Genomic DNA, 19,505 nt, shown 5'->3' with positions numbered 1-19,505 from the left:
CACTTCCTTACTTACGCTTTATATCAATACACTTAATTGTGCCCTATATTCTACACCGATTGCTGTACAACTTGGAGATTGAAGTAATAAGTACCCACTTGTATTGTAAATCTGAGGAACCGACTTTAGAATGTTGTGTTACTCTTTGTTTGATGTCTTAATATATGTCACAGGTAATTACCAGTAAAGGTAGGTGATTATATAGATACACAAACCAACTATATAATTACTAAGCTGTTACATTATACACATGTGTAATGTATAATAAGTATATACTTATTCTTATCATGCACCTACATATATCACCTGAAAGCCATCAAAGTTTCGATATTGTCTAAAGAAAAGCTAACCAAATGTTTTTTTTACCTACAATTCTATTCTAGACGAAATATGGGATGTGAAGTTTTCCATTTTTCAAATTTAATAATATTTAAGCTCAATATGAGTAAAAATTTACAGTCGCTCATGCTTCCAAACCACTATGATACTTATTAACCTTACTACCGAACAGTCATGATATTTTAACCCTGTTCTTTCTGTTGAAACTATAAAAGAGCTACATGGTACCAGAAAATAACATGTACTAGACTAACTCCAAACTATCATATTTACATTGAAAATCAACAACGTAATAACCGAAATGAGTATCAATATCCACTGTCATTAAAAGCTATCTAATTGGAAAAGTGGAATTTACGATACGACACCTGTGATCAAACTCTTTTGCCTTACACAGGTCCTCTACCTTCGTCTCATGGTCATGGAGAGATACTGAGTAGTGCTTTATATGAAGCGATCTCTTACAAGCATATTAGATAAATCTACTTTACCATAGGTAGCGCAAGCTAAAGCAACCTATGTAAGACTCGTATTTATTCCAAAACTTCGTTAACCACCAATCCACGAGGGCTTGTGAGGATTGTGCGATAGGTGAAGTAGTCAACACTTTTCATCAAAAATCAACCATAAGGCAACGCTGTACTTGAAAGGAGAGAAACGTATTCTAACCAGTCTTGAATTGTTGCTAAGCGTGCTCAGGTGATCCAAGATCTTCCAACGGGGTCATTTACGTATTCTAAATAAGCGAGAATTCGATTAATTATGAGTCAGTTTGTCAACACATCGCTTCTGGTAGCATATCTATATCAGGATCAAATGTAAAGTGCCGATCAAGTGACGTTCTGTGTACGCTAGTTTCCTTCTGAACCCAAGTTGTCAACCACATTAAGACTTCAGAAATAAATTCCAGTTAAAATTGCCCCACGGAACCCTCGTAATTAAGCCAGTGTGTAAATGAATCCAGCTATTTTACAGTTGTCTCCGCAAAAGTAATCCTACCCCGATATTGACAAGTGTTTTGCGGTTGCTTCAGCCTGAGGACATGCGTATCGTTAACCACAGACCTGATTTTCTGGTTAATTATGGTGTTTAAGTGGCGCAGTTGTAACTTGGAGTACTAGCTCAACCCGATAGGACTTGGCGTTGTACTTATTAGTGTGAAGGTTAATATTCCATAAGGTTCCATCAATGTTTTACAGAATATCATTTTGCGAATGTCATCGGTCATCTACCGCAACGATTGTTGCGGCGGTGTTCAAGTATTTGTTCTTACCATTAATCTATCTTCAGTTGTTTCATTGCACAACCATCCAATATTTGTTAATTCTATGAGTTATAATCACTATTCCAATGTTCCGGAACTTTCCCTCCGAAACTTTATTTTTCTGAAGCAAGATTTTTATAACCTTATTAACTCTATTAAAATCTTCGCTACATTATGATACATATATTCATCTTTAATCGCCTTCGTATGTATAAGTTGTAAGCAGCTGATGAGAACAAAATAAAATAAATTCATATTATCCTGCACCAATCTTCGTTCTTGCTCTCTTTAAGATAATAAAGGGAAGTATGTGTGTGAAACATATGTTCGAAGGTGACGACTCTGTGATGCCTTTTGTGAAGCCACAGAGGGCTTTACTCTACACTTTTGTGATGTCTTGTTACTGTAGCTAGTGTTCACCTAGTTTCCCGGGAACTGGCTTTAAACTTAGTCCGGTTCGAAATTTGGTTTCAACGGCAATTGTGGTCAGATTATGTGCATCATCCCCCTTAGGTTCATGACTTCTTTAACCACTCACGATAATTTCAGTGCATATTATAGGTTGATTGAAGCCTAAGTAATGAATTCAAAGAGAGCTAGTCTTGTACACATTTTTGACATCAGCTGCTGATATCAATACGTTCAATCTTGGTTCCAACAAGTCTTGTTTTCTTTATTGAATGGAGATGTATACAAACCCTGTATTTATTTTATTATTTTATTTAAACATATATATTGGTACAAAAGGGCACCAGATACATATGCGCCACACAAAATAATGAAAGTAGGAAGAGAAAGGATGAAAAGATAAGGCGGACTAAAATGTACAACCAGAAAACTCTTTCAGTTAAGAAAGTTAGAACCACTCTTTATGAAGAAAGTAAAAGAAGGTTGCAGCAGGATCGCCACTGGCTTCTATTCTGAGCCATATCTGATAACGTCTCTAGCCACTGTGTTGCACCATCTCTCGGACCCCAGCCAGGGAGTCGTGAAGGACCAACAGAAGCTAGCCCTTTGCAGCTTTCTTTCATGCCACGACACCATGTCATACACTGACCTCCTCTCCGCTTTTTCCAACCAGTCCCAGGGTCGGCAAATAATGCACGACGTGGAAGTCTCTGGGACGACATTCGTAAAACATGTCCAAGCCACCGAAGTCGGTGTTTCAAGATGGCGACACCAATTGAATTATCGTCTCTGCGCCCGAACACACGGTGCCGAACCTCTGCATTACTAACATGGTGTTGCCACTGGATGTCAGCAATCCTTATACAAAGCGTGCTGGGCCCATACAAACCCTGACTGATTAATTTTGTACCAGAGTTGATATAATCTCAACTACTACTGTTGTATGCAATCTAGAAAGTCATGTTCCCAATCTTTTACTCTTGCACATTTTAAAACTGTTCAACGACGCTATGCACTCTTGTTTCTTTCTCAACTTTGTTTTGTGAAAGTCAAATTTCGCAGTCTTTAAAAAATATAATGAATCAAAAGCACTAAGCGTTTGTCTGGATATTATATGAGCAAATGAACCATCAAATCGGCAATCGATCCGAAAGCTTATTGTCTATCTGATCAAATTGTGCTTGTAACTGCCGATAAGCATTTCCTACTAACCTTTTCCAATGTAAAAATAATCGGCACGAAAAAATCCTTGAAAATCTATAATATAACAATAATGGTTTTATTTATAAAGATACAGCAGATCTCAATATCAGATTATAAGACAGTGTTTTCTGTGTCAAAAAAGTTGTTGAAGAAAGGGGTCTGAGATTTATCATAAACAGGATTGGATGTATATTCATGTTGAGCCTACTTTTTATTGATTTGGTCCATATAATCAGTTTGGTAATGGTTAGTATTTTGTATATCTTCCGTTTTTGTGAAATACAAACCACCCATCGGTAATAAATGTCGAAGACTATTTGCTGCAGAAAACGCTGTATTGACCTTAACTCATCTGGTTCCTATTGAGCTGTATTGATAGCAAACTATTGCATACCAAAAGTCATATCACCTCAGCACTATTATTCAGGCAAAACACTTATTAGTTATTGTTTTTTACAACCGTTGTATTTTATTAATGTAATCTAAGTGTTTTATTATCCCAAAATATGTATATTGATTTATTCATTGTCAGTCACTTCACTCGTCTCTCATCTGTTGACTAGATTATTTTGGCTAACAACTAAAAACTTTACTTGATTACATTTAAAGGTTTTGTCGATTTTTCCGTACCATACTTTGAAGTAACTTCCGAATTTTCTAACACTGTTTCACTGTTTTATGTGTGATTGAGGAAGCTAACATTTCCTTTACATTTATCCAATTGTCGAATGGTTTTATTGAGGTATTAGCGATTCAATCCGAAGTTTCACAATTTCATATCAGGATGTTGTGAGTGACTTGTATGTTCATTGGTCTGTGTAGCTGATTTTAAGCAGTATTTTGGTTGATAATAATTTACGTTTACTAATCCCGATGAAAAGCATAATACTCGAAATAGTCCTCAGTTCATGTCATTTTCTAGCTAATGTGAATAACTGTTTCAATGTTTCTTACTACAACTTACATAGGTTAATTATATTCATCTTCAACGTCCTCCATATCTACAACGTTAAAGTTTCAAATTCATCATTTCGTGTTTTAATTGGATTCTATGTCTGCAGTCAAGTTTACACTATCTAGTGATGACCAAGACGGTGTTCCATGCCCAGATTCTATTCCATTGACAGTTGACGAAATAACAAAAAGTATAGTCGGTCATCTTAAAACTCAGTGCTCCAAAATTCTCTCTGGATGCTGGTCTGATACAAATAATTTCTGTGTTGAGCTATCTAAGTAAGCAAAGTCAGTCTTGATAAATATATTAAATGTTTATTTTATCTAGCCGATTTAATTAGGAAGTAAAAATATATGTTTAGTTAAAACAGTTGAGATCATGAATCAATTGAAGCTAGACCACCATGGAAAACCTGGAAGCACTGGACGGCCGTTTCGTCCTAGTATGGGACTCCTCATCAGTGCGCATCCACGGTCCCGCCTCGCGAGATTCGAACCCAGGACCTATCAGTTTTGCGCGCAAGCGCTTAACCACTAGACGACTGAGCCGGCATCCGATGGTGTTAATGTCTAACTTCAACCGAAATTGAACGACACATCCACCAATTTCTTCAGTGAGTCACTATCTCACAACAGACCTGCTTGAACTCCACTGGTCATTGCTTCTCACTAGAACTCCAGGAAATACCTCTTGAAGCCGGTCACTAGTGAGCATATGTTGATTAATACCAGAAGGGGTTTTGTAGATATTATAGTAATTTTAACAGTTGAGATCATGAATCAATTGAATGGTTTGCTCCAAATATAAAAATCTTTTCAAAAAACACTCAAACATTTGTATATTGTAGTAGTGTTTTTGTTGAGTTTTCGGAGCTAGATGGTTTAATTGCGAAGCTTCCATTGTCGTTCTGTACATTATCGGCTTCGCGATTAAACCTTCCAGCTTAGGAAACTTAACAACAATAACAGCATCCACCTGAGCCGTAAATGTTTATCATTTCAGTGTTTGTACATCCTTGATATCCGATGCTTAGATGATGATTTAACACTTTATTGGCAAGTCGGTTATTCTAACTGTTATCTTTTTTATTCCTAAATTTAATTGTTTTGCTTACTTGGGGAAGTGAAGGGAACAATTCTTTTATCTTGTAGATGCATAATTAACTGAATTAGTAGGAATATTTTTTGAAAAATACTGTTTTAGTTGCCTGATGGAAATGTCCTGGTACTTCCGAGAATGGGGAGAGTCCGCTCTCCCTCTCCAAATGCTCTCAGATGGCCACGCGTATACAGCCTCTGCCAGGGAAGTCCTACTCACTGCCTTCTCGCACCACGGATGTTGTTTACGAAATTGAGACGATGAAAAGCGAATGTCCAGCGCTTTAACCGGGTTGGTGGACACGGAAAGTCCACCTAGAGGGGTTGGAAAACCCTGATTCCAAACCAATGATGCACATGGGCTCCAGGATCCTGATGGAACGAATGGCGTATGAATCAATCGTTGGTCACCGGCTACCATGGGACTGCATCTCCTCACGATGCTCCACTGACTTGTGGATCAGACCTTTAGGTCAAAGGATGGGGGTGTGGCCCCTTGAGAAAACCACCTGCTTCAGTTTGGGCACCTGTGCAGTATCACAGCTCTCACACAAATTGAATGAGATTTGTGTGGGGCATATGTATCTGGCACCCCCTTGTACCAATATTTATGTGTATAAATAATAAATAATAAATAGAGTAAATAGACTAATCTAACATGAAGTATCCTCTCAATTCGGTTTTTTTTGACTAGACTACCTTTGATTGAAATGAACTGTAACTGTATCAGAAAGCAAAGACAAACGAACAAAATTTATCTACATTCTGAATAAAAATCAAGCTTGTATCTTTCAGTTAGTAATTATTTTCCATAACTCCAGTAAAATTTGACTAGATTGTAATCTTTTAATGTAAATGTGATAGCCAGACACCTGGATCATTAACTGAAGTTATGTAATAAGGTTTGTCGAAGCTTTACCTATCTGGAAGGTTTGGTATCGATCATTGTTAATAGGATTATTAGATATGATGGTGTTGGATTTATTCAAAGCAAACATATAACATAACATAACATTTCTTCTTTATATTGTAATTTAAATAAAGAATTCCTAACTTGTAGTTTGTTACTGATCACAAATGATAAACAAAAGTAAGGCCATATTAGTTGTCCTATGACATTCATTATTTACATCTTTGATTTATCATTTATCGTATAACTAAATTATAGTCATACTTTTTTTGAATGTAAATTACAATTTTCAGCGATGATCTTAATTTTCTTCACAATTCACTTGTTTAAAGAGGAGTTCTTTCTATTCTTTTTAGGTTTATGTTTGATTTTATTAGAAAATAATCATTTTGGTCAGTTGACAGTATTTTTTATCAATTCAATCAATCCGTCATAATAATGATATTTAACGTGATTTCAAAAATTACTTACTTACGTATGCCTGTTACTCCCAATGGGGCATAGGCTGCCGACCAGCATTCTCCAACCCACTCTATCCTAGGCCTTCCTTTCTAGTTCTATCCAGTTCTTGTTCATTCTTCTTATGTCTGTCCCATTTCTCGGCGTAATGTGTTCTTTGGTCTTCCTCTTCTCCTTTGTCTAATAAATAAACTTTATGAAAAATTCACTTAGTATTGTTTGTTTGAATCTTCTCCATTGATGTTTAGGACCTCAACTGGTCAGTCTCTAATTTGCATATGTGCATACTGTGCGTATCGCCTCGATATAGCCTTAATTCACAAGCAGCAGTGAATGGACTCGAGACTGACTGGCCAGTTGCAGTCCTAAACATCAATGGGAAGATTCAAACAAACAATACCAAGTCAATTTAAACTTCACCCCATTGCACAAGCAAGTGGTTGTCAGGACTCAGTAGCTGAGTGGATAACGCGATGACGTTGGAAGCGAAAGGTACTGGGTTCGAGTCCCAAAGTGAACATCAACTCTGAAATGCAGGTACATCCAGCTGAAAAGTTCCAAATAAGACGAAACGCACGTCAAACTGGATTCCACTGCTAGCCACTATCCATCTTTGCTTTAAATGAAAAATTAGTTATTCTGTGTAATTATTCTATTTTAGATTATTTCATAAATGATTATCTTGATAATTTCAAGTAGCAACTATGTATAATATAGATAAATATAATAAGAACTAAATGATAATATTATTAGCACGATACATTTTCGAACTATTCGATCATATATACATTTGTTGATTTCTTTAAATATGAAAAAGTAAAGGTCAAATTAAAAAAAAAATTTAAAAAAAAATAGTTCAGTAAAATGATCTGGATCACACACTACTATAAGATGTTAAATTAACATGTTCATGATAGATTTACTAAAGAGTAGAGATTGTTTTGGAGACATGTATTGCTCTAGTAACTGACACAAGTCTAATGAACTTTGCCTTTTGATTGCACTGTTTAGATTGATTAAAGAGAGATTAATTGTTCTTAATTGATATGAAATATATATTGATCACTTTGTTAAATACGTAGTTACTATAATCATCACATGTGTATTTTATAAAACTATCTATAATAGATTGTTTTCATTTTAGGAGTTGTGGATTAAGTAATTATTTATATATTGGATATTTAAATAATGATATTATTCCTATGGATAATGAACCACGTAAAGTACTTATTCGTGTATATGGTGAAGTATTAAGAAGTTGTACAGATTCAATTATTTCTGATTCAGTTAATTTTGCATTACTTTCGGAAAAAAAGATTGGACCTAAACTTCATGGTGTATTTCCCGGGGGACGAATTGAAGAATATATTGAGGTAAAATGGATTGAATTGTCTTTTGTTAGTTAAATAATGGTTTCTGTGATGTACTTCTACGGACTTTCATATTAATATTTCATTAGAGAAGTTTAGTGTTCTGCTTTGACGAGGTAGAGATCGGACCATAACTCTGAATTATAGGAGCTTATTGTTAACTAACGATATATAACACAAGCCAATCAGTCAGTCACAACGTAGAACCAGGAACATATATGCATCGGTCCAAGTTGCCATATCTCGTTAGCACAACAAAATCAACACAGAATTCATAGAAGTAGTTAATTAAGTGGTGTTAATATATAAAACAAAGGTTATATATCAGGATACAGTATAGGAAGGAAGATAGATATGGAGGAATTTTAATCTCAACGTTTAAGGAAAGATAAAGAGTGTATACACCTGCGCCATTGTGATCTATTCTGAGCCATGTCACCTAGAGTCTCCAACCATTGGTTACGAGCTTTTTGAATCCGTGCTGAGATTTCGTCAGACACCAACTCATTAGGGCTGATCAAACTCCAAAGATAAGTGAAGTTGTCAACGGTTTCGATTACTTTATTCCCTATCCTTAGTTCAGGTGTTGACGCAGCCCAGTCCTGGAGGAACAATTTACATTTAGATGGGGAGAAACGCGTCACAAATATCCTGACATTGTTAATGTAAGGACGGCTCGTCGGTAGACTCTAGGAAGCCTTAAGAAGCCTAGGAAGAGCCACAGACATTCCATCCAATCACGGCTAGGGGAATGTTCTAGAATGTCGACGTGTAGCTTCCCCATTGGATGGATTAGCATGACCCCTATGTACCTATTGGTAGACCGAAATGATGATTTACATTCAGCCAAAAAACTATAAATACACGAGATTTCTGTACTATATTTTGACACTGATTTGGGGAATAAACTTTCTACTTACTAGTCTTTGTCTTCTCTCTTTTGCGACGTTGCGGGTTCTATCGTTCAAGTAGTCTAGTAGTTCGCGGCATATTAAGAATCAAAGCTCTAGATATAACAGTTAATCAGTGCTACCAAAAGACCCTGCATTTTGTTACCGTCTTCATCAAACAGGACTTTGTCATCTGCATATTCTGAGTCAATAAGTGGGCTTCCTGGTAGGAGATCAATCCTTGAAAATTCAGTTGACGAGAGTGTTATTTCCAGCAATAGGTCTATAATGAGTTAAACAAAAATGGGGATAGTGGACATCCTTATCGGACACCACTTGAGGTTGTAAAGTCAGATGACAGTTCGCCATAAGCTCTGACTCGACTGGTAGTGTTCCAGTAGAGAACCTTCACAAGGTTTATGTACTGTGTTCTAAAACCTGACGAATAGTGAATATGTGTTCGATGCAGCCACGACCAGGTCTGAAGCCAGCCTGATTTTATCGTGTTTGCAGTTCACGAGTCTATGTTGGGCCACCGATCATTATTGAGGCTAGTATTTTAGATGCTATATTAGTCAAACTAATCCCTCTATGGTTATCACAGGATGATTTTAACCCCTTCTTATATATTGGGACAATTAGTGATTGTGACCAGTCAGATAGGATTACGTCCAACTCCCAGATTTTAGCCAAAATATTAGTCAACCTGATCGCTAAAATTGGACCACCATATTTAAAGACCTCTGGAGCCAATGTATCTGGACCAGCCGATTTGACTTACGGTACGTACGTTGAAGGCTCCAATGTGTAGTTTGGAGCGGGGTTTTAGTAGACCTGGAACAGTGTTTCGCGCACTAGAATCGTTGGCCATGGTGAAACTTGAGGAGGAAACCGAAAGAGGAAGTTTAGTGTTGAAAGTCAAGATAGAAGGAATAGTAGGAAGCGAAGAAAGAGATTGATTGTGAATACAGTGGTCTTGAGTGCTGTTAGAAGTATGAGGGCGGTTATCACTTCCCGGTTGCCCACACTATGGAAGGGTTCTTCTAGAGGTACCTGAGAAGGAAATCGGATTAGAAGTGGTCTTAGTGACCTGAGAGCGTGACCGCAATGCCCAAGGGACAACTGCTTGAGGTCGGTCACGCACGTCCTTTTTGTAGGTAATTTTTGTGTTAGCTCCGTACTTGTTGGGACCTTACAGCCGGAGACGGATATCCTTGGGATAAGGTGAGGTGTGCATTTTTAGGGTCGACCTTTTCTAACCCCACCCTTCCTTGTGGGGAAGACAGCATCGCTGTTATGCTGGTTGTCTGAAGGAAACACCTTACTGCTGTTACACCTCTGTACAGTCAGCAGTACGACTTGGCCTTCGGACCTTGGGTTTGCTGCTTTTAGTCTTACCGCTCTTCAACCGACCTGCCTGGCATGGTAGGATTTTGAGGAACGATTGTTCCAGCCAGTATAGCTCGATTGGTTCATCACGATAGGCAAGCCCGACCACTACGTTAAGGTAGCAGCAACGGTCGAGATATGTAACACAAACATTTCAGCCGTTCTTGACCCATGTTCATATTAACAAGGGGAGGATAAGGCATTTGTAAAAGAGATGTTATATTCTCCAAGATGTGCAAAATTATTGTGTATCTCGTCCGTCAATAACACAGAGTACTGTTAATAGCGAGATTTGCAGAATATAATGAGTTCGTTCCATCTCAAGGGATTTTTATTCTCTATCATTTTACCAAATCCGTTCAATGTACAGTGTATGCTTTATCTAGTAAATATTTTTGTATACAATTATTCTCTATCAATATGCTGACATTTTGCTGTTATAATTTTACATTAATGTAGTTTTCTGTACTCTTTTTGTTGTAACATTTTCAGTCCAGACCTTTAACTACACAAGAACTTCCATTAATTATTGAAGTAGCAGCACGGCATATGGCTTCTTTTCATAAATTATCCATGCCATTTTCAAAAACTCCATCATTCATAATAAGAATGTTTGATAAATATCTTAGTCAGTTGACAAGCACGCCTGAACATTTACATCGTCCATCTCCAAATTTTTCTTCAAATACTTTATCTGAATTACAATCAAAAGGTTTCTCTTTTGCAAATGATGGACATATATTGACGGAACCATCTTATGAAGAAGCTAGAAATATGGTATATGAATTATCTCTCATAGAGGAATATAATTGGATAAAGTAAATCTTAATTGTTTTCAAAATGTTCATTTTTTTCCCGTACTAAAAACATTTAAAATAAGAAAACATCTAGTTATTTAATTCAGTGTAATACTCCTGCAAGTCAACGAAATATAAGATGGTGGTAGCAGTAACATTCGTATTTGTTGTCCGTGTGAATGCCTTTTTATTACAGTTCATTCGGGTATTTTCACAGTTGAAATCATGAGTCAATTGAAGCTAAACCACCATCGAAAACCTGGAAGCACTGGACGGCCGTTTCGTCCTATTATGGGACTCCTCAGCAGTGCGCATCCAGTTTGGGTATATCAAGAACTTTCTTGGGCAACGTGTTAATGGAAAGTTAGAAAATAGTCATATCGTTTAATAAAATCAATGGACTGTCTTCATACAACCGATGCATGTATGACACATCCATCTCGCATGAAGAAGATGCGTAAATTCTTCAGTGTTATTCATCTTAAAATTCATTTTACGTTTGAGACAAAGTTGAGTATACTCCATTTTTTGATATTTTACCATCGAGGAGAATATATAGTAATATCTGAGGTATAGTTTCCCGTATGAAAAACTCATGGGTTGTTCAACATATCTTTAGCGTCTAATAATGATGCATATTATATCGGTCTGTTGATTCATTATTATCAGTTTTCTATCACTCATCAAAAGTTGCTCTTAAGTAAGCAATGACGTGTGATTCTATAGTAAAGAATATCTGGAATTAACTGTTTGTAAAGATGTAAGGTCATGGGAAATGAAATGAATTCATTTCATCCACAAATGTTTGCTATTTTCATGGTACAAAAGTTGGTCATAGAAACCATGTAATTGTAATCAATAGATGTTGAGTAACTATAAACTGGTTTGTCAGAAAGCCTAAATGTATATGTCAATGCTTCCAGCTTGTTTTTAATGATAGACTCTGCGATTATGAGATAGGTCATTTTTAAGGTTTATTATGTGTATATGCTACTAACTTTAATCCTATTAGGTTGTTGGAGGCTGTCGACGCGAAAACCTACTCAACCTATGTTTTGTGCTAACTGGCACTTGTCGCTAAGGCATACGTGTAATCTTGAAGAAAGTGATTCACCCTGTGGAATTTGAGCCCGCGTCACCCATTGTTCTATCTGGGTTTCGACCTATCTTCTGTAGTACTGATATCTTTACAATTGACTGATCATTTAATAGTAACCAGTGTCATTTTTATTTATTCCTTTATTGGTAACCGAGTCCTTTTCATCAAGTTACATTGTAGCCACTAGTTTGACCACCTTAACATTGCATCCACTATGCTTTAGTCATACTTTCTCTATGTTATAGTGTAACAGATAGTATAAATATGTATGCCATTGTTTTTGCAAGTTTGTTATTTCTAGAACAAACTATTTTACCCAATGATCAGAAATGTTGTTTTTCACTTTCTTTTCTCGTTGTTGTTAATTCGTGGTTATTTATTCAGAGAAAAATTTGAAGTTCATTATGCTGAAGTATTCCCGATTGTATTTTGCCATAATGATTTCCAAGAAAGTAGGTTTGTGATTTTCTTATGTTTTTAATCATCTTATGGAGTGTATTTAATAATAATAATAACAATTATCAGAAGGAGTTTTTTGTGGAGATTTCAGTGTTTTCATAGTTGAAAGCGTGAGTCAATTGAAGCTAGACCAACAAGGAAAACTTGGAAGCGCTAGACGGCCGTTTCGTCCTATTGTATAACTTCGTAGATTGGTTGAAGTTAGACATTAACACCATTGGATGCCGGCTCAGTAGTCTATCGGTTAAGTGCTCTGGCGCGAGACTGGTAGGTCGTGGATTCGAATTTCGCGAGGCGTGTTCGTGGATGCGCACTGCTGAGGAGTCCCACAATAGGACGAAATAGCCGTCTAGTGCTTCCAGGTTTTCCATGGTGGTCTAGCTTCAATTGATTCACGCTTTCAACTAAGAATAATAACAATAATAATAATTTTCCTACCATACCGCATTAGATTACGCACCATTTGGCGGATTCAACTCATAATCATCAAGTCAATTTCGTATTCAATTGTGTATTTTATGAAACTACCAAATTAAATATAACTTTTACAGTAGATTAGAATAACTAATCGATTACTCATTGCTCAGTTAAAAGTGTTTACTTATTTTACAGAATTTAACTACCGTTTTTAGCTTAGCAAATGGTTTAATCAATTAAGTTCATTTTGTAAAAACGTCTCAAGTCAGTGTTAAATGTGTTGTGGAAGTTGTAAATGTATTTACTTTTTCAACGTTACTATACAAATAATAAAGATAATATTTCATTCATTTAGTCGTCTGATGAATTCAGTAAAGCAGTCGCAAGTCCCATGAGTGTATATTAGAGATGATATTTTCAAGGATCATCTGGATAAGTCACTACAACAATTATTTTATGAAGACTTATAATGAGCATCCTGCACTAATCAATCACAGGTACATATCAAGGTAAAGGATAAATCAAGCCAAGACATACTTATTTATCTGTATTTGTGTTTATTCTCAACCACTGCCTACCTCGACGTGCAATGTTTGTTGATGTAGGGGTTGGTTGAGAAGGGAGTCAAACCAGAATGTGGGATTAAGTAATTGAGTCATCAACTATTAGACTGAGCCATGTTGTTAAGTTCAGACTATCTGGTAATGGTCCACATGCTTATCGTGATCAATCGTTGGAGATGGTTGATAGGGGTTCGAATTTATCACAATGGCACAGATGTATTCACTTTTTATCTTTGCTTAAAACTTGAGTTTTAAATTTATCTTATATTTTTTATTCCACAGACTCATTCTTAAATCACATTGTCTATGCCTAACATTTTCTACTATTACTGATAATGTTACTAGTTCTACTGCCCTAGAATATGTCTTGATAATCTGATCTCGCTTTGCTGATATGGTATGGTGGCAACTTAGACGGGACTCATTTATGTTCTAGGTTCCACGTTACTAGTGACTAACTGACTGACTTATTCATCTTTTACGGAGCTAGTTACATAAATCATTCATCAAAGTACATTTGATGTGTTAAAGATAACACCTTCCAGACTATAGCCACGTAGCTTTGGTCTCATCACTCGATATCGTCTTTGAATAAAGTTTAATTTAGTGAAGTGATGTGTTTGTGGATATTTCCGTCTCCAGGTTTGATGACTTCACTAATATTGTTTTATTTAAAATCTTTTGGTTGTATTACATTTTCTAAACTTATTTCGAAACTAGGTTAGTGTTGTTGTTTCTTTCTTCCTTCCTATACTATATCCTTATATACAACCTATCTTTTATATATTACCACCACTAAATTAACTACTTCTATGAATCCGGTGTTGATCTTGTTGTGCTAATGAGGTATGGCAACTTGGACCGAAAATTTGTATTTTTAACACATGAGAGCTTCTTAATTATTTTGATGTAGCTTCTAAAAGAATGTCGTATACGTGCTGATCACTAGTTCAATCAAACAGATACTTCTTTTCAGGAGTTAATTAGATAGTATTCTGTATGAACAGATTTTATTCAGAGACTATTCTTTGATTGTATGTAAATTAATTATACAGATATGGCATTTTCGAATTTTAAAGCATTATGTACCATCTTATTAACTTTCTTTGTGGAGATGGATTTCACCGTTTTTTAAAGGATTTAATATGTCTCACTTGCAATATATACTGCTAAAATAGATGAGTGTCTTGGGAGCTTATCCAACTCACATTCAGGCTAAAACAATCAGGATTGATCTAGACATTGTTATTTTGAGACTAGTGATATTGCCCGGTCTGGTGAGGCAGAATTCGAACATGCAATTTTGTAGTGAGGATTTTGTTGAAATCACAAACTAATATCAGTTAAACAACCACTAGAAACCTGGAAGCACGGGATGTGTTTCGTTTTAGCGTGGAACTCGTTAGCAGTGTGCACCCACGACCTCGCCAGTGGCGATCAAACCCAGGTCGTTTTAGTTTCGTTTGTAAACGCTTAACCTATAAATCAATGGGCTGGAATTCGATGCCGCACAAGTCTAACTTCGATCGATGCACAATATTATCGAACATCTTCTGTTGCTTGCATTGTGTTCCTTCTTTATACTCAATACAGTCGAGCTTCACTGATGAGAATTGTCGAATTCAGCGGCGGAAATTGTAAATAATTTGCAAATACTGAAAACAGCAACCAAAAAAAACATCCATATTCCTTTTTTTTTCTATGAGTTATGATTGACATTAGTCAACTACATCATAAACACTGCATCCATTAAAGCTAACAACACTATTGGATTTTGTTGATTAAATTAAGACTAACAAAAGCATTTAAACCTACTACATTACTATTTTAGTGTCACGAGATTAGATGGAAAAAAAAGTTTATCCAAAACTTTGACATTAAACCATTTAGATTTATGTTTCACAGTTATTATAATGCAGTTTACATGTTTTAAAATCTTGATTGATTAATTTTTTGTTGTTAATGTTGCTCAAAGGTATCTATATACATATATCCGTATTATCCTTTTGTGTGTATGTGGGGTGTGTGTGAACAACAACAGCGTGACTTCATTGTAAAACATAACATAACATAACGTACAACACAGGCTAAAAATCTCATCTAAGCTAAGTCTGTGCTTCTTGTTATTACCGTTTATACCTTGTGGTATTTTCTAAAAATCTTGCTTTTTTTCTGAGGGGTTATGTTTTTGGCATCATGCTTGCTATTGTTTTAACTTTTTTTGTTTTTCTTGCTTCCTTTCTTTAAATGTTACATTGCAAATTTTAGTAATCTAGGCTAGTCCTTCAATTGTTATGTTGGTTTCGTAAAGCTTCACATGCTAAAAATTCTCACATTCATAAAATAGCCCATCAGTTTTTATGTTTAACATTTCATTATTTTAAATGAAAAAAGATATAGTACTAAAAGGTATTCGTTTCTACCGAACAGTTAACTGTTATGTGAGGGGATTCAGAAACCCGGTACAATAATACAAAACTGCTACAACAGTAGTACTGATTAGGTATTCGTGCCGCAATTGACCTTTAATTGTAAATATGTTACTGGTAGTAAATAATACTAATTAGACTAATGACCACATTGCAACCTGATTGACAGAAGTCAGTCGGCACTGAGGGACTAGACAAACATGATGTTGATGACTACTATATAGCTATCAATAAATTGTGTCTCGGTTCTACTGGAAGTCACTCGCAATTCAATTGTCTAAATAGTAACGTCTCAAGTTCTGAAGCTGGACGACACGAGCTTGAACCCCACCGGTTGCATCTGTCGTCTCAAAACTACAAGTACCCCTTGTTGACGAGTACCAACTAAAATAAAACGTGGGCCGAGCAGGATTTTCTTTTGGTTATTTTAAAACACCTAACTGACAATGTAATTCATTTACTGGGTACATCTTTGACTACCCAGCTTTTAGAGTTACACTTTTGTGTATAATTTCAAGTGATACTACCCAGATCCTTAAACCCATGGTTATGAGAGGTCTGAATTTGGTACCTATTGTTCTAGAGCCGATGGTTTAACCAATAATCCACTTTTCAACTGGTGGTGGCGTTTCATTTACTAAAATGAATTCCAATAATCCTTTCACGTATAAAATGTGTAAAAATTATGGAACAGTTATTGCTAAATAAAAAATTATGTTTTTATTCTTTGATGGTGAAGATGCTAGATAACGTATCTCCTGGTAGATTGTTCCGTCTTATTTAAGTCATCGTATTTTCTAGTGAAATAATACTGCTCTGTATAGGCAGTGATTAGGACTTCTCTCACAAAAGCTATGAGCGCATGACTGCATGAAAGCATTTCCATCGGGAGGGAGGAACCTTCGCACCCTCGATCATACCATGGCACTTGGGGCCTCTTAAGCCCGCCTTTTTCATGTTGATACAAAATTATTATTACCTTGTTGTTATTTTTTTCCGGTAGATAACCTACTTCTTTTAAATGATCCAGAAGTTGAAAAGTTCTATCGTATTCTACCAATCGACTTTGAATACTCTGGTTATAATTATCGGTAAGTAATGGGAAATTATATTATCTCTTTAGTTTTTTTCTTCATATTTTCATGTTTTATTGAAGTGATCTAACTTCAAATATATTATGTAAGCTTATTATTATTAAGCTTTTATAAGCAAAGATGAATAGTGGCTGGCAGTGGAATGCAGGACGCGCGTTTCATCCTATTTGGGACTCGTCAGCTGGATGTACCTGCATCTCAGAGTTGATGTTCACTCTGGGACTCGAACCCATTACCTTTCGTTTCAAACGCCATCGCATTATAAAGGCATATCCAGCTGACGAGTCCCAAATATGACGAAACTCGCGTCCTGCATTCTACTGCTAGCCACCATCCATCTTTGTTTACAATGCTTGTGAATTAAGGCTATATCGAGGCAATACGCACAGTATGCACATATGCCAATTAGAGACTGGCCAGTTGCAGTCCTGAAAAATCAATGGGAAGATTCAAACAAACAATCCTAAGTGAATATAAACTTTTATGCCTCAAATTCTTTGTTTATCTGGAAACATTTTCATAGTTTGACGTATAATATAACATACTTACTCAAATTAAACCATTTATGGTTAGATTGTTCATGTCATAGGATTCAAAGAAAACGAAGTCTTAACATATAATTTGTGTCGTTCAAAAGTTTTTTTTACATGTATCGAGATTATGAAGATTTCTAACTCACGAAGAATTTTTCAGTGAAGTTGAATTCTTCGGACTGGATAGTTTAGGTATGAAGCTTTCATTGTTTTGCTAGAAAATAACATCAGGATATACTTCAAAAAGTAGTGAACTAATGGACCTTTTTCACAATTAACGAATAGCTTATTCTGTCGATATTGAATTCGTCTCTACTTACTACTTATGGATTGGTAATCGTTTGTATCATTTTATTATTGTTTACACTGTTCATCTTAAGGATAAGACGACTAACCAGTTCACGAATAAGAATACTATGTAATATTCAATAAACCTTTGAGCTACTACAAAGATCTCTTTAGTTACAAGACTTTACTTATCAACAATGTGTACCAAACTTTCGACAGTAATTCAGTAACAAGGTTCGGAATAACAAAGGTATCACCTGCAGACTGATTGTCACAAAGTCTACGTAAAATAATAAGATGATTAATGAAATATATACTTCTAATTGTTTCACTCCAACAATCTTTTTATCCGATCACAATGATTGTATGCGCTTAACTTAACAAGATTTCAGTACAATCGAACAAAGACCAGTCGTTGATACTCCAACTACCTTGTCAGTTGTCTTATAATGGAGTGAAATATATTTCACTCTACTACATTACGTAGCCTTCAAGTACTTAAGCAATGTTTTCTGAGTTTATGAGTTATTTTGAACTATATACATTTTTATAATATAAAGCAATAAGTTTTCCTGACTAGTTTAGTAAACCTTTTAGACTAAATCACCTTACATAACTTGACAACGTGATACTAAAAGTCTAATGTGAAATATTCCAGGAATCGATCTATTTCCAACCGTAACGAGCATATAAGATGTGTGAGATTTGAGTAATGCAAAAAAAATATTAGGTGTCGAATTGTATGTTGTATGGATTGTTGTAGCTATGACATAGTGATTCAGTTGATATAGCGACTAATCGTAGTGTTGTGTGGAAGAGCCATCAGTTGTCAAATGGACTTAAACTATCCACCTGGTTAATAAGTTAAGTAGACAAATAAGGCCAGTCACACGCATATTGAAAATAAACATGGACAAAAAACTAATGATTAATCATAACAAGCACAAAATAATTAGTAGGGTCAAAAAGGTGCATTTTTAGTCATATTGTGGTGTGGGCTACTTATATCCACACAAGTAGTATATGATGGTGGTCGGGCATTGAATGTATTTCAGTAGAAGATCGATAAGGAAAGAACGGAAACGAAACGCGATTAGTATGAAAATGCATGAACAATAATAATCGGAGACTATGGACTGATATTTGCAGAGGGAATGGTCAAGATTGAGACAATTGATTGATAGTTTGCAAATTAACTGTTTACTGTATGGTTATCAGATTTTAGTGAGATAGTCTGTAATTTTATGCTCAAATACATTCGATTGTCCACACTCGTGTTCTCATTCACTATAACATGAATTCGCACCTATATCCATTTGAAACAATTCCTGTACAAACTCCTCATGGTATGCTCCTTGTATTTAAAGTGAATAATATGAGATTGCTAAAGCAATGTTTCAGAACTTTTCCTTGTCTTCTCATAGATATTATTGATTACTATGATAGATTGGTCGACAGTACTGTCTCTTCATGGTATATTTTAATTGTTCTGAGTGTTCTGAGTGCTCAAACCAAAGCAAGTAATTTTCTCATAAAATGTGG

At 35.7% G+C, this 19,505-nt stretch overlaps 1 protein-coding gene across 1 annotated transcript; it reads left to right on the top strand.

Annotated features, from left to right (window-relative positions):
• Positions 1–4,265: 4,265 nt before the first annotated feature.
• On the top strand, positions 4,266–17,143 carry Smp_132570 (putative choline/ethanolamine kinase; the record flags this gene model as incomplete). Its single annotated transcript, XM_018799750.1, has 5 exons — positions 4,266–4,447; positions 7,780–8,008; positions 10,777–11,102; positions 12,565–12,632; positions 17,052–17,143. 5 exons carry the CDS (start codon positions 4,266–4,268, stop codon positions 17,141–17,143), a joined length of 897 nt encoding a protein of 298 aa, XP_018651508.1.
• Positions 17,144–19,505: the final 2,362 nt, after the last annotated feature.

Source organism: Schistosoma mansoni, chromosome 3 (assembly GCF_000237925.1).
Source record: "Schistosoma mansoni strain Puerto Rico chromosome 3, complete genome".
NCBI classification, from domain to species: Eukaryota; Metazoa; Platyhelminthes; class Trematoda; order Strigeidida; family Schistosomatidae; genus Schistosoma; species Schistosoma mansoni.
This window is presented reverse-complemented; position numbering and strand designations above follow the sequence as displayed.